Genomic DNA, 23,547 nt, shown 5'->3' with positions numbered 1-23,547 from the left:
AACTGAACACTGTCCTGCTGCGTATCATGCAGATGCAAATGAGGTCACCTGTCATACGGACACAGCAGGGGCTGTCCGACCGTCCACCGGCATATAATAACACCGCAACCGGTTCTGTCTAGCCACATTCTCACCTGCAGCATTCTGCTGCGTATCATGTGGATTCAAAAGGTAGCTTTTGGAGTCAGGATCTTATGCCAAAAACACTGCAAAGAAGGCAACATTTGATGATTTCTGAATCAGGGCAGGCGGTGGAGCTACATTTCTTAACTATATAACTTCTATATTTCTACGCAGAAGCTGTTCTATGCCGTGTAAAGTATTACCCTGGCGTTTGGCTGTTTGGGTCAGAAACTTCAGTTACCAGCTATCACACAATCCGACTGAAACAACACTTTTCTAAAGGTTTTACATGCCTGTATTTTGGGTGTATTGTGTGTTTTGGTGTATTGTGTATTTTGCCTGTCACCTCTACATGTCCCCCAATCAATTGTATTTCTTCAACATATGAAAAAAAGTACAATAAAATATGGACAGAGAACATGCATGTTAGACAAATTTCTTGCAATCTAAAGTTGTATGTTCCTTATTGGAAACTACATTTATGATAAATAGTTAAACTTAGTGTTTGGAGTAATAATTGATGCAACATAAACACCAATTAGAAGTGTGAGTGATGGTCTTGTGGGGATGCAGATAGATGTCAGCCTCCTCTCCTGACTTCTCACACCTCCAAGAACTGGGAACTCATTACCGCTGTCCACATTCTGGCACCTCCTCCACTAGGGAGCTCATTATTTTCAGAGGTTTTGGAAAGTACTTTTAACTGCATACTAACATGGCAAACTAATTAGTGACCTGCTGCCAAAACATGAAATGCATGAAACCAAAAAAAGTATGATTATTAGTTTAGAAATTCAACTTTTTCCATCCATCCATCCATCACTACTCTGGAAGACAGCATCAGGTTGAAATGCTGCTGGTTACAACATAATATAAGGAGCACAAAGGACCCCATAAGATGGGCAGAAGAGGCGGAGGATGGGTCTAACAAACCCTGGAGTTTCACCCATGACTCCGGTGATTTTTTTCTCTCCAAAACAAATGTTCCAGGTGACTTTTACTAGAAAAAACACTGAATAAAGCAGTTCCACTTTACAAAGCAGTTTCCCTTGTTTGTTGCAGACAGGCTGCTAACTATGGTGGCCAATGCAAAAATGCAAATGTCCTTATCTTGAGCCAGCATTTCAATTGTACGTTCTGGGCTACTGTTGAAACGTATCCGTAAATGAGGATCTGTTCCCCTATTTAAATATATACAGCTCATCTACAGTAACAAAAACACAACTATTCTTTTTTTAACATGATTACACACTACAAAAAAAGAAACATACTTATTATATCCCGTTTCTGCCAATATATTCTCCTAAATCTTACGAGCTGGACCTTTACTTTAAAGCAGTACTGCTTTCTGTTGCAATGCATAATACAGAATACAGTGATGTGGAAGCTACTATAGATAATTGAAAAGTGGTGCACTGAAAATATAACATCAGCCACCTACAATGAAGCTATTCAGGCCTACAAAGACATTAGAAAAAGTAGCTGAGGATATAAAGGGGCCCATCAAGAGTTCCTTCAGCAGTGATACTCAGCTTTTGGCCCACAGGCCATATCTGGTCCCCGATAGCATGTTGTATTGTAAATAATGAAATCACTACACATCTCTGATTAATGCTTTTTTATGAACAATAATTTACATCTTACAAAATGAAATAACAATTATTTAGTAATTATTAGCTGGAACATCAAATGTTGGCCTTACTGTACATATACTGCATTTACAGACACACAGGCTTTACAATCATGCTGATCCATATTTGCTCATAGTGCTGATACATTCTATACAGTTACAACATATTGCAGTTATTTGGCATTAAATTGCTATTACAGGATTTATCCCTTGTGTGTGTGTGTGTGTGTGCGTACTTCTATTATATTGACAATTCTAAAATGATATTCAACACAAATGTATCTTTTGAGTATTAAACACTGTTCACTTAAAGAGCGACTGTTACAGTCTGTTCTTTGACAGAACAGACTGTTGGCTGTTGTCCATTAACTCTCAAAATGCGCAAATTGAAATTACGAATGAAAAATAGCCCTGATAGAAACACATCAATTTCGAAAAAACTTAATCGTAAAAAAAGGTTTTTTTGCTCACATGAGGTGGTATTTCAGATGATTCAAAAAGCCATATTTTGCAAAACTGCAATGGAAACACTTTTTTTGGCTTTTATTAAACACATGATGAAGGAACTGGCTTCCTCATGATACGGCAGGCGCTACAAGAGCTGTTATTGCATCGCAGAACTCTTCAAAAGTTGATTGGATCATCCGTAAGTTTGAATCCACAATACCTCTGTGAAATCGTGGACTATCACCTCCCAGAAATTCCTTATACGTGGCCGCTCCCATGTATAAGGGGCTCGCTTTTCCATTATGGCTCCATAACATGGCTACGTGGCCTTGATTGGAAATAATGATGGCTAGTGTGGTGGCTGCAATAGAAATAAACCTGCTAATGTCTTGAACATCCATCACCATGCTTCCTGGAATGTTATCGCCAGAGGAGAAGTCACATAACATCACTCAATGGAAAAGCAGTCATCTCGTAATTGTGTTTTATCGACATTTTGATAATATCGCTTATGTTATGTGCAAATCTGTAATGGAAACCTTGTGGTCAGCATGCGAATCAGGAGGACTGTTTGACAGTGTGTTAGTTACTTTGTTACAGCTGGGGGTCCATGTGCAATGCACATTAACAGTAGTGCAAATTGTATACTTATTCCAAGTTATGCTGGGTAGTATATTAGCTTAGATTCCTTCAAATACAGTAACTCATATCTAACTTGGGTGCAATCATCTTTCAAATACTACACTACACTATACAACAGGTCACTGTAAAACTGCAATCCACTTTCTAAAGTCTGTATGTTATATGAACATACAGCTATAAATTATGAAGAGATGAACTCTATACATTATTCAAATTAACATCCTGTGGATATTGTTTTTGTTTTACTTCATCATATGCAGTGATTGCTGGGAAATACCTCAGACAGTTGTCACCTGTCTGATGTTGATTCCATCATGTGACAATAATGCTCTAGCTAAGTGCTACAAGTAGCCAAATGCCAAAAATGACTGAACAGGTTTACATTTAAAGGCAAAAAAAATTCTCCCACTAGTGAACACTCCTGCTGTATCTGCCCTCCATAGCATTAGCAGGGATACCACCAATGTGTGAATCAGGTCATTTTGTAAAAATGTGTCCTGTGAAGCGATCTGACTCCAACAGTTGTTGTTCTCTACAGAGCGACCTTTTACAGCCTGCAGTCAGCTCTGGCTGTCATCAGTGTTTCATACTCAAAAGAAACATTTTTGGTGAAGTATCCCTTTAGCTGACTCACTTATTTGAATATTCATAGACACAGACTTTTAAAATTATCATGGCTAATTTTCATACAATATTATTTTATTAGATACATGTACGGCGGCCCTAAAAGTTCAATGCACTGCGTGTATTTTGGTGTGTTTTTGATTTTTGCAGCATGTTTCTGTATTGGGTTTAATTTTCTCTATTTGGATTTGATTGCTTGAAGAGAATTTGTATCTTTGAACCTGGACACTATTTCCCAATGTTTTTTTTGTCTAATTGACTAATGATCACAGAAATGTTTGAAATTGGTCCAGATGACTGCAGCCACAGCGATGAAACTGGCTGTAATGTAATCTATACAGGCAACTGTGCTCTGTCAATTGATATTATTAAAAGTGCTTGTTTTTGCCACTGACACTCACATTGTTACTGTGGGGGTCTTACAACAACCAAAACAACAACAACATCTTTACTTATTCACTGATCTAATCTGTTTCTTAGTGTCTGTCACCACAGACTGTACAAAAAAATTGATGCAGCTAATGTGATCTCACCCACTGGTTTGTGGTCTGCCGTTTTGAAGTCTTGAGTTTTGCAGCCGTTGCCATATTGGATTCTGGAGCCAGAAGTGACCATATTTGGACACATCCTCAGAGGTTGTCACTTGTGTGTAACCACATTTCCCTCAAAGAGAATCATTGTTCTGAAATCTTTTCCAAATCAGCTAAATATTCAACCCCTACATTGGAAAGTTAGGCTCTCTGTTCTCCAGCACAACAAGCTCTTCCCAGCACTCCACTCTCCAACTCTCACTAGTGTTTTCCCCATTGTTTTTCCTTTGACACCTTTGGGCAAGACTGGCTGAAATAACAGACAGACCACTGAAAGATAAAGGAAAATTTCTCTGTAGGGTCTTTCCGTCATGTTGCCAGACGCTAATAATAACAATCTGAGTCTGTCAGTGGCAAAAACATGGCATTTTAATGGACAAAAACTGATATTGTGCAATTGCCAGTGGGGATTCCACTGCAGCCTGTTTGCCGTTGTGGGTGCATTAGTCTTTTACAGTACCAGACAAATTTCAGAATTGGTTGTCTCCATTAGTCACATGGACACAAAAAACACTGGAACACAAGGGTGGAGCTAGAGACACTGCAGGCTGTTGCTTGGTCAGTAGAGAATCAACAGTCTGTGCTCAGAGCTGAGCTGTGGCTGCTTTGACCACTGTTCATACTGTGACATGCAATGTTTCACAGCCTTTAGCAGCAGCTGTAAACTGAGAAAAAATTATTAAATTCACTAGGCGACTAATTGCGACCAGTTATGCAGTTAATGTGAACTGCATATATTCTACACCTTACTCGTAGGAAAAAAACTTGGAGTGTTGTTCTGGTGCGCAGCAGCAGCACTAAACCCCTGCTCTTGCCTGACAAGGAGTCAAAGCACAAACCTGCTGTTTTTAACTATCCCATAGAGAGACACCTTTTTGTTCTGAAAATGCCACTGTGAAGCCCTGCTCTGTAGACGATGCATGAGGTGCAGACTTCACTCTGTACAAGGAAATACAGTGAGTTCAGCTGGACGGAGCAGTGAGTGACAACAACCCGGCCCACATATACGAGCACTGTCTGCGGTGGAAATGCTATACAGAACCGAAACCGAAAGCTTTTGATGGAAATGCGGTTTAAGTTTTCCTCTGGGGTTCTAGTTAGTGTGCAGTGCATTGAGCTCTCAAGACCACCGTACTCCTGACTGTTTGTGTTGTGAGTATGGGCTAATCAGTGTTGAAAGGTATTTTACAATGAAATGAACACAAAAATTTTTTTTAAAACTTGCCCATGCAGCTGAGTAATGTTTACAGTACCGTTAAAAGACCTTTTAGGTGTCTTTCTCCTGACCAATCACAGAGCTTTGCTCCATGCAGTACACACCGCAGTGTGTGGGCCTGCAAAACACCTTCAGCACACGTTTATATGAAACATGCAACTTCGCTTGTACAGTTATTGACTCAAGCGCTTTGATCATTTGTCCCAGATCACTGAGACGGAAAATGTGAATTTCTAAATCCACCGACTGCTAAGTGAAAATCAAAAGGACAAGATGTCATTGTATAGGATTGAAGTCACATGTATCCTGATTATTTCTTTTAGTGCATATAGCCCTGAATGGTGACATTCATCACTGTTACTGCTTCACTGCGTTACTTCACCGCTCTCCTTTGTTTGATCGATTCAAGGGTTGGAGTAGTTGGAGGCCCTTGGGGGACGTCTCGCCCCCCTTGCACCAATCCTGCCTCCGGGTTGCGGGCCTCCTCCACCCTCCTGAGCCTGCTGGATCCTGAAGGCCTCTCTCAGATTCTGAGCTCTGACCTCCTTGCTCTGGATCTCCTCGACGACTCGACTGGGGAACCAGCCCCTTTCGCCATCATGGAGCCTTTCACCCATCATCCAGCCTGGAATACAGAGGAATCACACAGATCAGAGATGACACGAAGATGAAAAAAAAACAACAATACTTCACCAAGAACATCTTTACACCTGTAGTTTTTTTGTAGTCACTGCACAACTGTGCGTAACTTGTCTTCATGGCCTCCAGGAGTTCATCCAGCTTGTTCAGCCCTTCATGTTCAGTTTGTCACTGTGTTCATTAAGGGCAGTTTAAATGGGAGACATGGCTCGTTTTATTTTTTCTCGTAGGCAGTTGTTTTCTTCTTCAGTGATTTCTTTGACTATCTCTCAGAATGCCTGCAGCATGTTTTCATTCACCGTGGTCTTGCTAGCATTGTTAGCCTCAGAGTTACTAGATTGCACGGTTTTGGTAAGATTTGGAGGGGTTTTTTTTTTTCAAAAAGTTCCACTAAAAAACTCAAATACAGTGACTCTCAAAATAACAAAAACAAAGCCACTTAATTAGACCATATAACCCATATATTATTTGTGAATATAACTTTATTCCATGACACACCCTCCTGGTGTCTACCACCCAAAATATCTTTACAACTTATATTTTTTTCCAAACAACAGCCTTAAAAGGGACATAAAGCAGATTCACGCCTGTACGCACCATCGTCTGTTCTCTCCAGGAGGTTCAAAACATCTGCCATCTCAATGGAGAGTTCATCTGGCTCCTGTGAAGAGTATGACTGAATGCACTGCACCTGTGGAGAGTCTGACACATATCACAGAGAGTTTAAATCCATGTCTCCATGTCTGCATGTTGAGGACTGGACACAGTGTTGGTGTGATGTTCTGTCTCACCTGGTTGATGGGCACTGGTAGACATAAAGCGTGTGCGGCGGTTTGGAGTCAGCGTACACATCCATCGAAGCTTATCACTCCTGTTCATAGGAAGACATTAATGAGAAACCAGCTTAAGATTAGCATATTTTTTTTTATAAACTAAGATGTTGTTTGGAATGTTTTTTGGAATACCATATTGTAGAATACAGTAAAAGCCAACAATTTCAACCAACAGTCAGCCCACAAATTCACAATTAAACACTTTCTTCATGTTAACACACCAAATGAAAGACAAAAAACAATACATTTATCATATTAAAAATGAATTTCTGTGTATTCCAAAACTTGATACATCTTATTCTTTCTTATCTTATCTCATCTTGTTCTCCATAGAGCTACATTATTGTCCAAAAACTACAGTGTTATAATCTGGGCTAAACATGAGACCAAGGTCTTAAACCTGATTTCTCTGCCAACTGTGGTGAATCAGGTAGAATTTAGGTCAAAACTCCTGTAGTGTGGGCCTGGTTTAAAGGTCCAATGTGTGTATATTTAGTGGCATCTAGTGGTGAATTTGCAGATTGCAACCAATGGTCCTGTCTAGAGCCAGTCATGGAAGTGGACACAACAGCAGTGGCGGGGCTCGCCTATGAAGCCAAAATGGTATAAAATTACTAGGATATTCGGCATGACCTCTGCACTGGTTTAGTGCTCCACTAACTTGAATATGGATAAATAATTCAGTTGAAGACCTCTTCTAGACTTTCCAAGTGTTACCGGACTGTCATTATATTACCCCTTTTTACTTTTTACTTACTTACTTACTTACTTTACTTTTTACTTTACACATATAAACATATATATTTAAATACCACATACATACATATACACACACACACGTCTTATAAAGATTGCTTATTATTAGACCACTTTGTCAACAAATCACAATCTGCAGATGAAATTTATGGTTAAGCTTCATGCTATATTTACATAACTATCACAAAATACTGTGGTTAGTTTGTTTCTTTCACAAACAAACCAATCTGGAGTTTGATTGGAAGATGACCAAAGCCCATCTTTTCACTCTCTACATTTTCTCTCATTATTCTTTCTTACATCAGTGGAGCTGATTCTGTGTCAGATACTCACATACTGGAGGTCTTTAGCATGTAGCTTACTGGTCGCTCCTCTTGGTTCTCCAGCAGTTTCAGATTGAAGACATTGGCCAGGAGCTGGCCCTGGTCTTCAAGATCTTCAGTTCTCAACATGGCCCGTGTGCACGAGTCAAGAACCTGGAACTTGTCCCCACTGACAACAAATTGATGCAATGAACATTCGCTGTTGTCAGTGCAACATTTGACTGAATTGTTTCTGAATGTTACCACGCACACAGGTTGTGGTGAAGTTGAGCTGTATTGCATAAAACTGACAGGCGTTTTTCTTGTTATTTTCTATTACATTTATGCCAATGAGAAGACGCACACAGCACCACAAAAAAAACATCATAACGATCAGTCAGTTGAGCACCTCTCTAAAACAGTTTACCTGGAGCTGCGCTTGGTGACCAGCAGCAGATTGTTAAAGAGGAACAAGAAGACTGGTTGGTAGAGCTTACGACTCCGCATGGTCCTAGTGCTCTTAGGACCGGCCATTAGCTGCACTTCCCCCTTCTTTAGCAACCAGCGCGAGTGGGAAATGATGGGCACAGACTAAAGGGGACAAAAGAGGACAAAGGACAATGTAGTGATTATATTTTCAAAACAAACTGTATATATATTTTCCTTGACAGTGCAATTCCTTCGCTTTAACTCAGTGATACTCTTCTTAAAGCCCACAGGCCAAATCTGGCCCTAAGAAATGTCCTAAGATCCTAGAAACATCTATGGGGCTGCTGCCCCTGGCCTCCTGTCATCCCTGCTTTAGTTTGTATATTTGGTCACTTTAGACATGACAGAAATCTTGTTGTGACTTGATGGACTCTGAGTGACAGATGAACAGTAGTTTTTATTCAGTCCCTTGAGTCTTTTAATTTTCAAACTTCTTTCCTGCATGCTCTTTTGATGTGCCCCACCCTACCACAAGTATGGCATTTTTTGCCAACCTGTCATTTCTTGCCACACGACTTGTTCTGCCACATCTGCAGCATTTCCTTGTATCTGCCTGAACTTGTCAGAACTGTCAAGACTTATGTCATATTGTTCATAGTTTCTTTCATGCTGTGTAAATGCACTGGGACTTGTTTTTCTGCCCCCATTTCCTGTGAAGACTCTAAAGCTTTTCCAATAGCCAGTCCATCCCAGTAGGACAGTAGCCTCCACTGTGTTGTGCCATTATTTACGGTGCCAGACCTCACCAATTCAGTGCCCTTGGGGTTGTTTTGCCTTAATTATCATTTAATTCACAAAATTTTAGTGATTTAGAGACCAATGTATTTTGAATGTAGCTAATGTTACCTTAAAAACCATTAGTGTTAGCTTATGTTTCACTTTGTAAGCTCGTGTAGTGCCAATGTCCATGACAAAGTTCTTCAACAATCTTTTGGTTTATCCTTATAGCCATAGATGATCTCTTCAGATATTATTTAATATGCATGGAGTCAGGTTTGCTAAATTACTAACGACACAGTTTGCTAACACTGCAAATGGCACCAGAGCCACCTGAAAACCTTTTGATGAGAAAGTCTTAAATGACATCATGAAATTCCCCCAGTTACATCTAAGCATGTACAACTTGCAGCATGACAGCTGACGATGTACTCAGGCAAAAAAACATTTCTAGGATTTTAGTTAATTTCTAGGATTTTAGAATGTTTCTAGGATTTCAAGCACATTTCTAGGATTTTAGGAAATTTAGGATGTGTCTAAAATTTTAAGACATTTCTAGGATTTTAGGATATTAGGGGCTTGGACAGGGCCTCTGTTGGGCGGTGTGGGGAATCCTCCACTGGTGTTTTTTTCAGATAAAGAAGCTTTATTTTCTGCTATTTTATGCACTCTGGCACCTTATAGATACTAAAAGTACAAAAATAATTCCCAACGTGAATCAGTTTATTTTTATTGTAAATTAGAAAAATGAATGAGGGGCCACCCGGCACTCTATTGCGGGACAGATTTGCCCTGTGAGCCGTAAGTTAAGTACCAGTGCCCTCTTTATGTAATGGTGAATATTATTTCTGAGTAAGAATCAGTAGTTTATAGTTGTAGTGTATAGTTGTTTTTAAAAAAACACTCTGCTCATCCATCTTGTTTGCAGTCAATAAACATCTTGCAGTGGCATATTTAATTGGTCTTGTTTAGGTGATGTATCTATGATTGACTAATAATAAAAAAATCAAGGGAAATATGATGTGATGGTGCAATACTTCCAGTCCTCACACCTTTAAATAGTACACATTAGATTGTGGGAGATGGCTGCAAAGGATAAACATGTCCACAACAGGGCAAAAGAAAGCCATTTCTCAAAACTTTGGAATGGTATGGACTTATTTACTTATGACGTATTCAGTCTTGAAATCCAGACTAGTAGACGGTGGTCTCCAAACTGGGACACAGCTATGGTCTGAGCAAATCCGTTTAAGCTTGAGCAACATTACTGTATTGCACTGTCTGACTGTTGATTGTTACTAACAGACTGTGCTGACCTCTCCTTTCACTCTGGTACAGCCACATCAGCAGGGCTTTATATTATAAGAAATGCACTGAAAAAACCAAAGCAAAAATGTACCGTTCTGAAAACAAAACTGTGACCTCATTATGTTTATAAAAGAGACCATGAGGTGATGTTTACCTTGGACTTAAACTCCAGTGTTTTCTCTATGCAGATAAGCTCCTCAGTGCGACTCATTTTCCGCACACCCTCGTTACAATCTTTCACGATCTGAGAAAGACAAAAATACACACCATCAATCCAAACCTTAAAACACTGTATGATATTGTTTACTCTTCTTTATATCTTATATATAGTTCTCATTGTTGTGGAATGTACGAAAACATTTTTTTCAATGTTAAAACTGGTTAAAAAGACAAGAAAAGAAAAGAAAAGAAAAGAAAAGAAAAGAAAAGAAAAGAAAAGAAAAGAAAAAAGAAAAGAAAAGAAAAGAAAAAAACCCCACATAAATCCAAATTGCTGCTTTCTTTTTTATTTCAATAAAATGGAAAATAACTTTGGAACTCAGTTCCAAGGTAACACTGGCTGCACTTGTAATTCATGCCAGGAGGCTTGAGCTCGACTTGTCCTTGCATGTACTAATAAAACATGTACGAGAAAGCAAATATCAATACTTCTCAAGAAATTCAATCTTTTTTCACAACAAATCCCCATTTGAGATACTATGGTATATTTGATAGTGCCACATCACCCTAAACCTGTAATTTTTAAACTCTGGTGTGCTTTTGTTGTTGTTAGTAGTATCAGTCTGAGTCAGCAGGGAAATTAATACTATTAAGCACTGACATTACTTCCACATATGAGTTTTGTCCTGTCAAATCAGACATGTTTCCCTTAAAGCTGGGATAGGCAGTTTCATTTGGGCATTGTTGGAAAATCCCAAAGGCTTTGAGCATTTTGTGATTCAAGTGGACTGAAAGAAAACTAGACTTCTGCTTCTCCACTTGGCTCTGTTTAAAGGCTTTAGAAGACTTTGGCCAATCACAGTTCATTTGAGGGATAGGATGTTCCTACTGGTTCTTTTATAAATGCAGACGCATGTGCAGGTCCCTTAGGTGAAAGCCTGATTCAGCTGATTCCTGCAGACAAAGCTGCTTTTCCAAAGAAAAGAGAGTCTGGCAATATACCAAATAAAGCACCTGTAATATTGGCGTAGCATTTCAGACATGGAGAGAAGATATTGCTAATAGTTTTGCTTTTTGCTAACTGAAGCTAAAGGCTCATGGCTGTGGCTTCAAGTTCAAGTTTATGTCACTAACGTTAGCGATAGCCTCGAGTGCTGGCCGTTACAGAGCACCTCTCCAGGAGGAGATTGGGCAGCAGCTTCAGAGATGGCTGCACCTACGACTCATGTTAGATGAGCAAACTTTCTGTTGCTGCTGTTACACAGGGAAGACCTGGCACTGTGACACCAGGTACTAGGCGGATTGTGCTGGCTGAATTCCAGCAGCTGCTGACTGAAGCTCTGTCCTCTAAGCTAATGTCCACTCCTCTATTGGGAAGGCAATCCACAGCAGTGGGGAACCAATGGACCATGGGGTGGCTAGCAGCTAATTCTTGTCTGATTTGTGGTCATATAAACAGAGACAGCAGGGCAAGGAGGGGCTGAGGGAATGTGCTAAATGCAACTCTGCAATGAATTACCATTAAATAAATCAATTAGTACATTTCCATGCACAGTTAAGTGGAGCTACAGTTACCGCTTGATTAGGCCATTTAAGTGGACTTCTGTCCTTGTCCCAGTATACAAGCTCCGGGGAAGAATCCATTTATTGAAGGAAGTATGTCGGACTACGTTGTGGTTGGTGGCAATGTGCCCCCTCTCAGCTAACTGCTATTGAAACTGGTGAAAACATGGATAACTTTTCTACGCTTTACATGGTACCTTCGTCTTTTTTTGTTTTCTTCCCTTCTTTGAGTTTACACTGTTCGACTTGTAGGTCAAAGCCCAGCATAGGGGCTATGGAGCATAAGTAGAACGCTTGGGTCAGTTCAAGTCCGGTTGAGGCATATACATTAAAGAGTAAATCAACCCCCAACCGCATTCTCTAGGCTATGAGAAATTTGACTTCGTAAAATTTCAGTTGGACTAACAGGTTAACATGTATTTTAGAAGTCCAGTTTTAGGCTGATTAACACAATAATTTGACTTTTTAACATCATGTAAGGAGGGGGCTGCAGGAGGAGGCTGTACCCCGACTTTTACTAATATCCTGTTGGTTTAGCCTCCAGGGTAAAGGCACACTGAATATTGTGAGCTTTGTGGAGCCACTGTTTAGACAGAAAACACAACTGAGCATGAGTTCCTTTAAATTAGCTATAATCTGGACAAGGTGCAAAGTCATGGCAGGGCTACCAGTCACACCTGACTTACAAGCTCCAATCAGAGAAACCACTGTGAGTGATTTCTAAGCAACTAGTTGTCAGAGATACTGGCAGCGTTTCTGGCCTCACCCAGTTTAAACAGGTTATACCCTACAATTATGCCTCACTCGTTTCATTTACAAAGAAAACAAACAACATGAACACAATGTTTTGACCCCTTAAAACTTGAGCAAATTGGCTTGATGTCTTTCAAAAACATTGGAAGAGGGCAATGAGCAACGAAAGAAGAAATGAGCCAAGAATTTGTAAGAAATGTATAAAAAGTACAAAGAAAAAACCTGAAAATATGTAAATAAATAAATAAATAAATAATAAAAAAAGGGAAGTCTTGGAAAAAGTGCTTACAAAATCTATAATAATTCTGTAGCATAATTTTGAGTATGTAATTATTGAAATTCTAAATATAATTTTTTCTTTTTATCCCTAGACATTTTTAAAAAACAATTTTCGTAACCTACTTATTTGTAATTCACTATATAAGGACAATATTCAGTTCAAATGGGAAGAGGATTTGGACAATTCTCACGTACAGGATGACTGAAAAGAAGCGATGAATTGTGTTAGAACAATTTCTAACTCCAGAAAGCAGCATGCGATGCTGTTTCAGGTTTCAAAGGGTTAAAGGGTCTTTAATAAATTGAAGAGACTTGCTCCTTATTTGGTAATTATCTTATTTATCTTATTGTTTATCCTCACGATTTTTTTGTTAGTGGTCAGTTAAGTGTATTCTGACTGCCCTGATATTGATACAAGGCATAAGCAAACCCTGTTTTTTGTTTTCTTTTGAACTATATTTAACACTGTACTCTGCCACAGTCAGTATCATTCAAAATAAGTAATAAAGGAAAAGATTAGGTCTAAATGGGCTTTTAGACTAAGATCAGCTCTACAAGGGGCTATCTCAGTTTGTAGGGCTTTCGACTGAATGCTCCAGGTATTGATGGACTGTGAGATACAAAGCAGGAGGATGTCCAGCACCAAAACACTGCAAAGCTATTTGTAATGGTTTTACAAGTTTGAAAAGTTCATTCTTTTCATCTTCCATCTTTAACAATCAGTGTAAATGACATTATTTGTGATACAAGGTATTCAACCAGGAATGTGTCCTTTCATGTATGTAAATAGATGTGTTGACACAATGATAGTCAAATCACTATAATGATATATCATTATGTTGACACCATCCTTACAACCTACTTACTGCCTTTCTCAACCCAACTTGGGCCCCGCCTTTTGACTGATGCTCACCTGCTCCAGTTGCTGATGTGCTTTTATAGCATTTGCTTCCCTCTCAGAGTTTTCTTCTGCCTTTTTCAGGATATTCTGTGTGATAAACAAAGTCAAATATAAACAACAGAAGCCTCAATGCCACCAAAACCCAATGTGTTACTCAAATAAATCAAAACTCACTGCAGAGTCTCAACATTTTACTGTACAGTATCTATTTGTAGCTTTTAACTCAAGTTGGCACACTCACTTGTACAAGCAACTTGAGCCTTGTGATCCTCTGGAAAGGAAGGATTAGGAATGAGGTAAAGGACAGGCCCCTGACACGTGGATGGTTCTCTAGTCCAGCCATGGCTTCACGAAACGCCTGGTTTCCCTCTCTGGACAGTCAGACAACATAGTGTTTAGTTGATGATACAGCTCCATAACAAACACACACATTTTCTCTGTTCACTTTGATTCTGTGTGGAGAGACCAACACGTCCTCATCCCAAGTCGTCCAATGTTGCCACTTTGCAGCGAACTTCCATGTCTGCTACTGCGCAAGCTCCGGCTCTCAATGACATCACCCCCACAAAATGGCAATGCTCGTATCCCGGATATTTTAACCTCACTTGAGCAGCGGGATTAAGTGGGGGCATGTCATCCATCTTTACAGTCTATGGTGTGAACAAACAAATACATTAATATGTGTTGAATCCGGCACCTCCCTTGAACTTTGCCCCCTCCCCTCAGGGAATCTTTCCATTCCACTTCCCATGCTGACAGATTTGCCTGGTAGGTAGCACTTTTGTTGTGGTATACACTGTTAATATGCACTTCATAATTTAAACCAGCGCTCCATGTATTATGACATTAAGTTTTTAATGAGATATCTGCAAATTTCTGCAAATGTGAGCTGTACAACATATGCTTTTTCATTGGCCCACTCCAAGTAAATACATATCTGCACACAACACGTCGACGATGGCAGCACATGTAAATGCAGCAGCCTGCAGCTCTTCAAAATCCTTGCTACTTTTTTGCTATATTTTAACATTTTTTCAACACCATGGCCCCTTCTGCTGAAGCACAACTTCTCTATGATAGAGAATTGCTTCAACATCAACATCAACATTGGGAAAGATGTGTGGAGTTTGGACTAAATGCAGCAGACCGCGAGAGGATCCCCACCAATGGCATATGCCTAGCGGCCAGTCAGACCAGAGAGGAGAAATAAAACTGAATGCGCTGGACGAAGAGAAGGAGTTGAGCCGGTATCAGGGCGAGGGTGACCCGACTTGGACCGAGAGCTGTTCCTCTGTCAAGCCTTCTTTTGGCTAATGTCCAGTCACAGGAGAATAAAGTGGATGAGATGTGATTGAGACTCACTCAGCAACGGGAAGTCAGAGACTGCTCTGTGCACATCTTCACAGAGACATGGTTAACCCCTAATATCCCGGATCAAGCTATTACACTGGATAGACGGACCTTGTTGGGAGCCATATGGACAAACCACTCTGATGCAAATTCAAAAAATGCACTGCAGGAATTGAATGATGCCATCAGCAAGAACATCACCAAGCAACCAAATGGAATCTTCATAGTAGCTGCTGATTTTAATCAACTCATCCTTCAACTCCAAAGATGTAGCAGGATCAAAGACAAATAAAATTTTGTTTTTTAAACTTTGTTTAAAAAATGACTAATAAATCTACCGTTTATTACACAAAACTATTGCTAGATAGATTAGATAGAAAGATAGATAGATAGATAGATAGATAGATAGTCACTAAATTGTTAACCAGCTCAGTTAGTTTTGTATCCACTTGGCTGATTTGTCACTTGGAATGAATGTTGCGGAAGGTTTATGTTGAAAGTCAATGGTTCATGTTTTACCTGTTAAGTTATATGTTGGTAGTAACACTCATTACACTAATGACTAATGCCAGTCACACAGCGAAGGTGAAGCCCAGAGTTTCCCTGTAAAAAAAAGCTGCCAGACTGTTTTCTGAAGCAGGGAGTATGGTTATATCAATAAAATGACAAAAAAGACCCAAAAAAAGCCCCCAAAAAAACATACTACATACTGTGATTCAAGGCGTTTCTAGGATTTGAGGACATTGGGGGCTTAGTGCGGACCTCTGTAAAGGGGTCCATGGGGATCCTTTTTTTGATGGAACAAGCTCTATTTTGATGTTTTTTTATGCACTCTGGCACCTTATTTAACCTAACTTTTTTGTTTGTTCTTTACAAATTAATTATGAATTATGATTTTAAAAATATTAGGGGGTGTTGAATCCAGCATAATAGTTTACAACTACTATCATTAAAAATTATAGATTTAATTTTGAACTTGAGTTGGAAAAAAACTTTGAAGCCTGAGCAAAGTGGCCTGGTTTCTCTTGAAAAAAAAGGGAAAAAAGGCAATGAGCAACTAAAGAAAAAATGACCCAAAAATTAGGAAGGAAAAAAAAGTAAAATGTACAAAAAACACTAAATTTAAAAGAAAAACAAAACACAACAAAGAAAAAAATCAATAAAAAACAATCAAACAAAAAAAAAGATCAAAGTGCTTAAAAATAATAATAATTAATAACTATTTAAATAAATTAAAACATATAACTATGACAATTACAAATATAATTTTTTGGTGGGGACCTTTTTTTTCCTATTTTGTTTAAAATAATTTTCCAAAGCTACTATTTTCTCTCAACAGTTCTTGCCAAGTAGCTCATTGACTTTTAAAAAAAAAATGTTTTAAAAATAAATTAAACCATTTGCTTAAATTTTAAAGGTTTTGAAAATGTAAATGCAGTAATGTCAACCCAGGCTTCAAAGGGTTAAATCTATGTATTTATGTTAACAGTGGAATGTAACTAAGTATGTTTATTAAGTGTAAATGGAGTGACAGATTATTAGATCTGGGGCTTGATTATAATTTTTAGGCCTATTCTTGTTTGTTGAAACAAATCTATAGCCTACATATTTACATCTGAGGGTATTTATAAAACAATCAGGGCAGAAGCCTCAGATGCGCAGGCCTGACAATGCAACAGTGAAGCCATTCAACAAAAGCCAGGACACTGGTTAGAACCTGCTATATATTAACCCTTTGAAACAAAAGTGTTTGCCATCACTTTTCTTGTGCCCCTCCCCTTTTTAAAAACTCATTTTGAGGTAATTTTCTTGTACCTTTTACTAATCTCTAATTTCTGCGTCATTACTTCTTAAGTTGCTCATTGCCTCCTTCCCTTGTTTTTGAAAGTAATCAAGCCAATTTGCCCAGGTTTTGTTGTACAATTTTACTTGATTAGGCTGAACATTTATAGTGAATCAAGGTATGCATCTGACGTGTTATGTGAAGGGAGTTTTGCACCTGTACCTCTATTCATAAATGCGACGATAGCGAAGAAAACGCCTTTGCTTTGTGTTCTGCAGCCTGGAAATAATCTGCTCTGAATGGCAGTTAAAACCTCTTAAGAATCTTGCAGCTGTCTGAGGAAAGAGCACGCTTCACAAATGACAAAACAAAAACAGCTCCTCTCCTCCACAACAATTAGTCACCGGCTTTTTGCACACTTTTGTCATCTTCCTCCTCAGCTGATATAACTAACATTTCTACATTGCAACTCAGCCGCTGATGTGATTGTACGTGACAAGTTATCAGGCACTCCTAATTCCACTGATTGTGTTCAGAGCTTCTGAGCAGACTTTGTATGATGCACTTTACATCTACAAAACACACAAACGATGATGAGACAAACTTTCTGAGTGCTGCATCTCTAAAGTGTCAGTTCATAAAACAGTCACGGATTTTTATAATTTTCATAATCAATTTGAAAAAAAGCAGCAAATTTCAGAGGTTTTTCCAGTTGCTGGCAGAGGTCCTGTGCAGTGCCTTCCCTCTGAGGCACCTGCCCTGTGCAGTGCGTGGGAACGTCGCACTCTCACTCAGGTATGTGTGTTTGATGAAGAGGGACATACACATTATATTCATACTCAACCACACCCTGCACATCACATTTGTCATGATCAAAAACAAACCTGTTCTCTACTGAAAAGACAGGCTGACAACATTCACAGACTTATAAAAAAAAAAAAAAAAGCAGTGTATGAGGGATGACGCCTATTATTCTTTGTCACAGCTCCTCTCTCTGCAGGCATGTATTCGTCATCAGTTGTCAAACAGGCCACAGTTCTGTTTTTAACACTGCCCAAAATATATTTGATAAATCACCGCCATTTCCATAGACAAGAATCGCTAACTGCTTCATAAACAATCCACTGCAAAAGAATGAAGACGGAACAGTCCACAGTGTAACAGACAGTGCTAGATCAAGTACCTGAAAGCCATGCTCGAGTAAAAGTACACATATCTTTCCAGGAAATGATTTTGGTAGAAGTTAAAATCACCTATTAGTGTATTTCTTGAATAAAAGTCTTAAAGTATCTGATATTTACTGTACCTAAGTATCAAAGTAATAATATGATATTAAATGTACTTAAGTATTGAAAATAAAAGTAAAAGAAAATACTAGTAATTAAAAGCAAGCATTGTACACCACCTTGAAAAACAAGCATACATTACTCTTGAAGAAAAATGAGGTCTTCTTCACAACTTAAACAATTTAACCCTTTGAAAGCAGAACAAATGAGCTTGCTTACTTATGAAAACTCTGGGAGAAGGCGATGAGCAACGAAAGAAGAAATTTCCCAAAACTTAGAAATAAATAAATAAAAGGTACAAGAAAATTACCTAGAAATTAGTTTAAAAAAAAGAAAAAAAAAAACCCAACAAAAAACCTAAGAAAAAAACAAACATTTTGTAATTTAAAACTTATAATTATGAGTATTATAAATATATATTTCCCTAGCTTTTCTCTGTTTTTCCTAGACATTTTTCCCTAGCTTTGTTTAAAATACTTTACTTAATCTACCAATATCTTATCTACCAATTTGCTTAGAGATGAAAGGGTTAAATAGTTGTGAAAGGCATCTGAGAGCAACACAAGAAAAGAGATCCAGGTTTCAAAGGGTTAATGAACAATATCCAGATTTTCCTTCCCTCTCATTCCTTCATTTGTGCATTCATCCCTTCCCTCCCTGGTGTGTAGTAAGTAACTAAGATACTGAGCTAAATGTAGCGGAGTAAAAGTATCCATTTTATTTCGGCAATGTAGAGGAACAAAAGTTAAAGTTGACAAATGTAAAACTAAAGTAAAAAAAAAAAAAGTACAATACTCCCAAGAAATAGGTACTCACAAAATGCGTCTGTAGTTCTTCTCTTGGTACACCTGGTTAATGACGTATTTGATGAAGACACTGAAGTGCTCCACAGCATGGTGGTAAACAATGTCGCACACATCAGAAATCAAAATTGACTTCTCAATTCGATGCTCGAGATCCATTAGGAACCTGGAATTTTAAAGAGTCCAATATTCAGGGATATGAAGCAATAGCTTGTTTGTATGATTGGATTTCCAATCCCAAAGTGATTTGTGTTAATGTAGATGTTGTCCTACCTTTCACTGGCTTTCATGACTTCCTCGATGTTGGAGAAGAGAAAGTGCATGTCGGATTGGCTGAGAGTGTTGATTAAAACGGGGTTACGTAGGAAGTGAGTCTCTAAAATTTCCAAACTCTTGTAGTACGATGCCTCTGAGGTAACAAGCTCAAACATGGCCTGGACAGAAAGCAGATCACAAGGCTTTATTAATACTCCACCCAGTGAACAGTTGATATGATGAAATTCTGATCTAAAGTATCACGTCCTGCTGGCACATCTAGCTAAGACTCATTTCACTGATTTCCACTGAAAAACTACAAAATCACCAGATTTAAATGATGGATGTGTAATTACATTGCTTTTGTATTGATGGAATCCATGTGGCTTCACAATCTGTTTGCATGAATATTCATGAAAGATGCACCAGCTGCCAGTTTCAATTTTTAGCCATGCTAGCCATGCTAGAAGCGTGGCTCTGAGGAAGGCAATGTCAGTCTGTCAGCCGGTCTGTCCACCAATCTGATCAAGACTGAAATATCTCAGCAGCTATCAGCTGCACGCAGTTTTGCACAGACATTTATGATCCCCAGATGAGGAAATCTGATCTCTTTGGTGATCCCCTGACTTTTCCTCAAGTACCATCATGAGGTTGACATTTTCACTTGGTCGGGATGTTATCACCCCTTTCAAGAATACTGCATGTCTGATCAAGGGATTACCACAGTAAACACAACCCACACTGAGGGGACCATGAATGTCTGAAATTGCATGGCAATCCATCCAATAGTTGTCAAGACATTTGATTTAAAACAAAAAAATCTCAACCCATGGTAAAGCTAGAGTAAAAATCAGGAAAAATCAGTGGGATACATTATCCAGGAACCTTGAATGTCAGCACAAAAATGTGTGCAAATTCATATAGTAGCTGTATGGATATTTCATTGGATGAGTGAAATCTTTGACCAGCCGCTGGTGCTTAATGAAAAGTCAAGAAATCACTTCGCTCATAAAGTTTCAGCCTCTGAGGACCTTGCATGTTTGTACCAAATTTGATGGCAAAGTACCAATCAAGATCCCCAAAATGTCAGTTGATATGGCAGTTATCAGGCCTTTAAATGTCTGTTGTCAGGTGTGATAAGTTTCATAGATATGGGTTAGTAGCCTGCCACACTTACTTTAACCCTTTGAAACCTCAGCAAATTGGTTTGATCTCTTTTGAAAACATGGAAGAAAAAGAAATCAGCAACTTCATGAAACATGATCCAGAAATGGCAAAACATTTGGAAAAATTTTTTTTCTACTTTTTACAGGACATTTCCTTGTTTGTGTTTTTGTTTTTTAACTTCCTTTTGGCTAATGTTCAGGCAATTTTTTTGTGATTTTTGTCTGGTTGCTCGCCAGTTTGGGGGGTCATTTCTTGTTAAGTTGCCTTCTTCCCATGTTTCTGAAAGTAATTAAAGCAAATTACTCATTTTTCAAAGGGTTAACTAACATTTGTACCTATCCATAAAACCGTATATAACAAAATTGCTTACCTCTTGCATTATGACTTCTCTCTGTGGTAACTGGGTGAGCAGGCCGCTAGCCTGCACAGCTTCCAGGTTCTGCCACAGGCTCAGTGAGCGGGCGCTGTTCCTCAGCTGCAGCTGTAGCACTGGAGGGGACATGACGCCGGAGTCTGCCACCACAGTCCCTTCTGTGACACTAGGAGAGAGGTTCTCACGCTGCCGTCGTTGCTCAATCTCCTGCTGCTTGGAAGTGTCCCGGTATTCCTGGTACAGTACGGCTAGAGAAACAAAAGACAGTAAGTCAGGCATCTGGTACACATGTAAAATTTATTTTTGATTTTTGCAAAGACCTGGAGTACCAACAGGTTCTCTGCTCTGTTTGCTCTGCAGAATTCCCCCCTGTTGTCCTTAGGCTTTCCTGTTTGGTAATCCTCTCAGAAAGATGCTTAAGATCCTGAAAGTATTCTTTTGAACCAGATGCTATCCCCTGTGCTTAACGCTCATACCAAACAAAAAAGCCAATAGCTTGTTAATAACAGCAGATTTATACTAATAGCCTGCGGCTGGTGTACCGTCCGCTTTCATTGCCACAGGCTTTGGGCATGCATATTGATTTTTTCCAACACAGATAGCGGCATCTCACAACAAACATGATTAAAACACAGTTTAAACCCCTTGAAACTTGAACAAACTGGCTTGATTTCTTTTAAAAGCTTGAGAAGAAGGCACTATAACTTCAAGAGAAATTGTCAAAAAAATGTGTTGTAAAAAGTTACAAGAAAATAATAAAAATACATAAATAAAAAAAAAGAAGGGGAAAAACAAAGCAATAAAATAACTAAAATAAATAATTTTCAATGCTTGGATGCCTTTGGCTGTACCGTAGTTTTAAATACATAATTATAAGATTTAGAAATAGTAATAAATCCCCCCATTGATTTTCAAGTTATCTTATTCACTATTTTTTTGTAATTTGCTAGACATTTATTCCCAAGTTGCTTGTTGCATTCTTTTCACATTTCGGAAGTTTAAATGCTTGTATATGGTGTGTTGTGTCTTAAGTAGCAATGATATGTAGATGATGAAGAAACCTCCACTGACACCGACTTGGTTGCATAAGAATCAGTTTATTACAACGAAGTTCAGCATCCACCGGGCACCATGGTCTGCCTGGGAGAGGATTCAGGATCAATGTGAATCTCTCTATCCTACAGCTCATGCAAGTCTCTTATATAGGTTTAGGCATCAATACATTCTTCAGTAAAGCAATTCTTCACCTGCTGTGATCAATCACAAGACCCCACAAATATGTCCTTTTTTGAAAGGAGCCTCATTCCATGTTACTTTTAGCCTGGTGCCTGTATTCTACACACTTGGCTCCCAGGCCTAACCATCCCTAGACCTCTGACCTCAAGGCCTCCCCGCCTGACCAAAATAAGAACCATAAGAAACGGAGAGTAATACCCCTCAGGTGTTTAAATGCGGCACAAGGCAAATGATGTTGATCCTGGTATTAAAGGATTTCCACTATTCTGTCCAGCCACTGACCCTAATTTTAATGCTAAAATGATTTCTATGTTATGTATTAACCCAGAATTATGCCAGTTTCTCAGTTACTCAGTACCATTAAATCCACACTTTATTTCGGGTGACAACACATGGAGCTCTGCCACACCTACCCCAAATGACCCATTGCCTTTTTGCCTAAGTGACATTATCGAAACATTGTTAGGAACAGTTTTAGAGAGGTCCTGCCACACTTCTTTGCTCACTTCTGTTCTATCAGCTTGTGTTGTCCTTCTGTGTTTGAAAATGCTCATATACTTTAGGATTTTGACTTTTAGCTTTCTGCCTACACCTGAAGTTTGTGTGTTGCATCGTATAAATTGACATCTGCAGCCTGTCGTCGCCTTGGGCCTACATATGTCTGAGGAGTTCTATAATCTAATGTACAGAATGAAGGACTGACAGTGCTGGAGGAAAATGAGAGACATTTTTTTATACAGCAGTCTGACAAACATCTAATGGATGACACATAGCGGTGCTGATTAGATCAGTCCTCACACTGCTGGGAGCCCGTCATCCTGACTGCTCAGAATGTGTAGGTATTTGACTTTTATGAGTGTGCAATGGAGACTCATTTGCATATACATTTTCACACTGCACAGTCCAGTTTTCCATGACATAGAGGTATTACTACAAGATAAACAAGCAGATTATTTTTGCAAATATAGTATTAATGAAAGAAATATTACATATTTCATAGATGGATGAGAAGTTGCATTTGATTGATATTTATATACCAGCTTAGAACAACAAAGAAAAAATGAGCTGGTCGAGTGATGGTCTGTTGCAGCAGCAAATAATGTTAATAACTTTTAACAGTCAGTCTGTTAACGTGATGTTAGAAAAAGTTGAATTTTTGTGTTGTCTGATTAAAACTGGACCTTTAAAATACGTGTAAACATGTTAGTCTGACTAAAATTGGACTAAATCAAATTCCTATAAGTCTGACTTACACACTGAGATCATGCGGTCTGGGGTCAATTTATTCTTTCAAATATGTGCCTCAACTGGACCTTAACTGGC

General features: G+C 38.8%; 1 protein-coding gene across 1 annotated transcript in view; it reads right to left on the bottom strand.

The window, feature by feature from the left end:
* Positions 1 to 1,726: 1,726 nt before the first annotated feature.
* The window catches only part of ngef (neuronal guanine nucleotide exchange factor), a 38,962-nt gene continuing 17,141 nt past the window's right edge, over positions 1,727 to 23,547 (bottom strand). Inside the window, exons 5-15 of the mRNA XM_088079356.1 lie at positions 20,986 to 21,236; positions 19,467 to 19,627; positions 19,207 to 19,359; positions 14,213 to 14,342; positions 13,984 to 14,058; positions 10,471 to 10,560; positions 8,230 to 8,393; positions 7,834 to 7,992; positions 6,703 to 6,782; positions 6,509 to 6,613; positions 1,727 to 5,897 (exon numbers count right to left, since the gene is read on the bottom strand). Of these exons, the coding sequence (XP_087935482.1) occupies positions 5,677 to 5,897; positions 6,509 to 6,613; positions 6,703 to 6,782; positions 7,834 to 7,992; positions 8,230 to 8,393; positions 10,471 to 10,560; positions 13,984 to 14,058; positions 14,213 to 14,342; positions 19,207 to 19,359; positions 19,467 to 19,627; positions 20,986 to 21,236 (1,589 nt within the window). The 3' untranslated portion in view covers positions 1,727 to 5,676. The remainder of the gene's footprint in view (positions 5,898 to 6,508; positions 6,614 to 6,702; positions 6,783 to 7,833; positions 7,993 to 8,229; positions 8,394 to 10,470; positions 10,561 to 13,983; positions 14,059 to 14,212; positions 14,343 to 19,206; positions 19,360 to 19,466; positions 19,628 to 20,985; positions 21,237 to 23,547) is intronic.

The sequence above is a fragment of the Plectropomus leopardus genome, chromosome 6 (genome assembly GCF_026936395.1).
Source record: "Plectropomus leopardus strain MGB_pleo_1.0 chromosome 6, ASM2693639v1, whole genome shotgun sequence".
NCBI classification, from domain to species: Eukaryota; Metazoa; Chordata; class Actinopteri; order Perciformes; family Serranidae; genus Plectropomus; species Plectropomus leopardus.
Note: the sequence above shows the minus strand (reverse complement) of the source record. Positions and strands in the feature narration are given on the sequence as shown.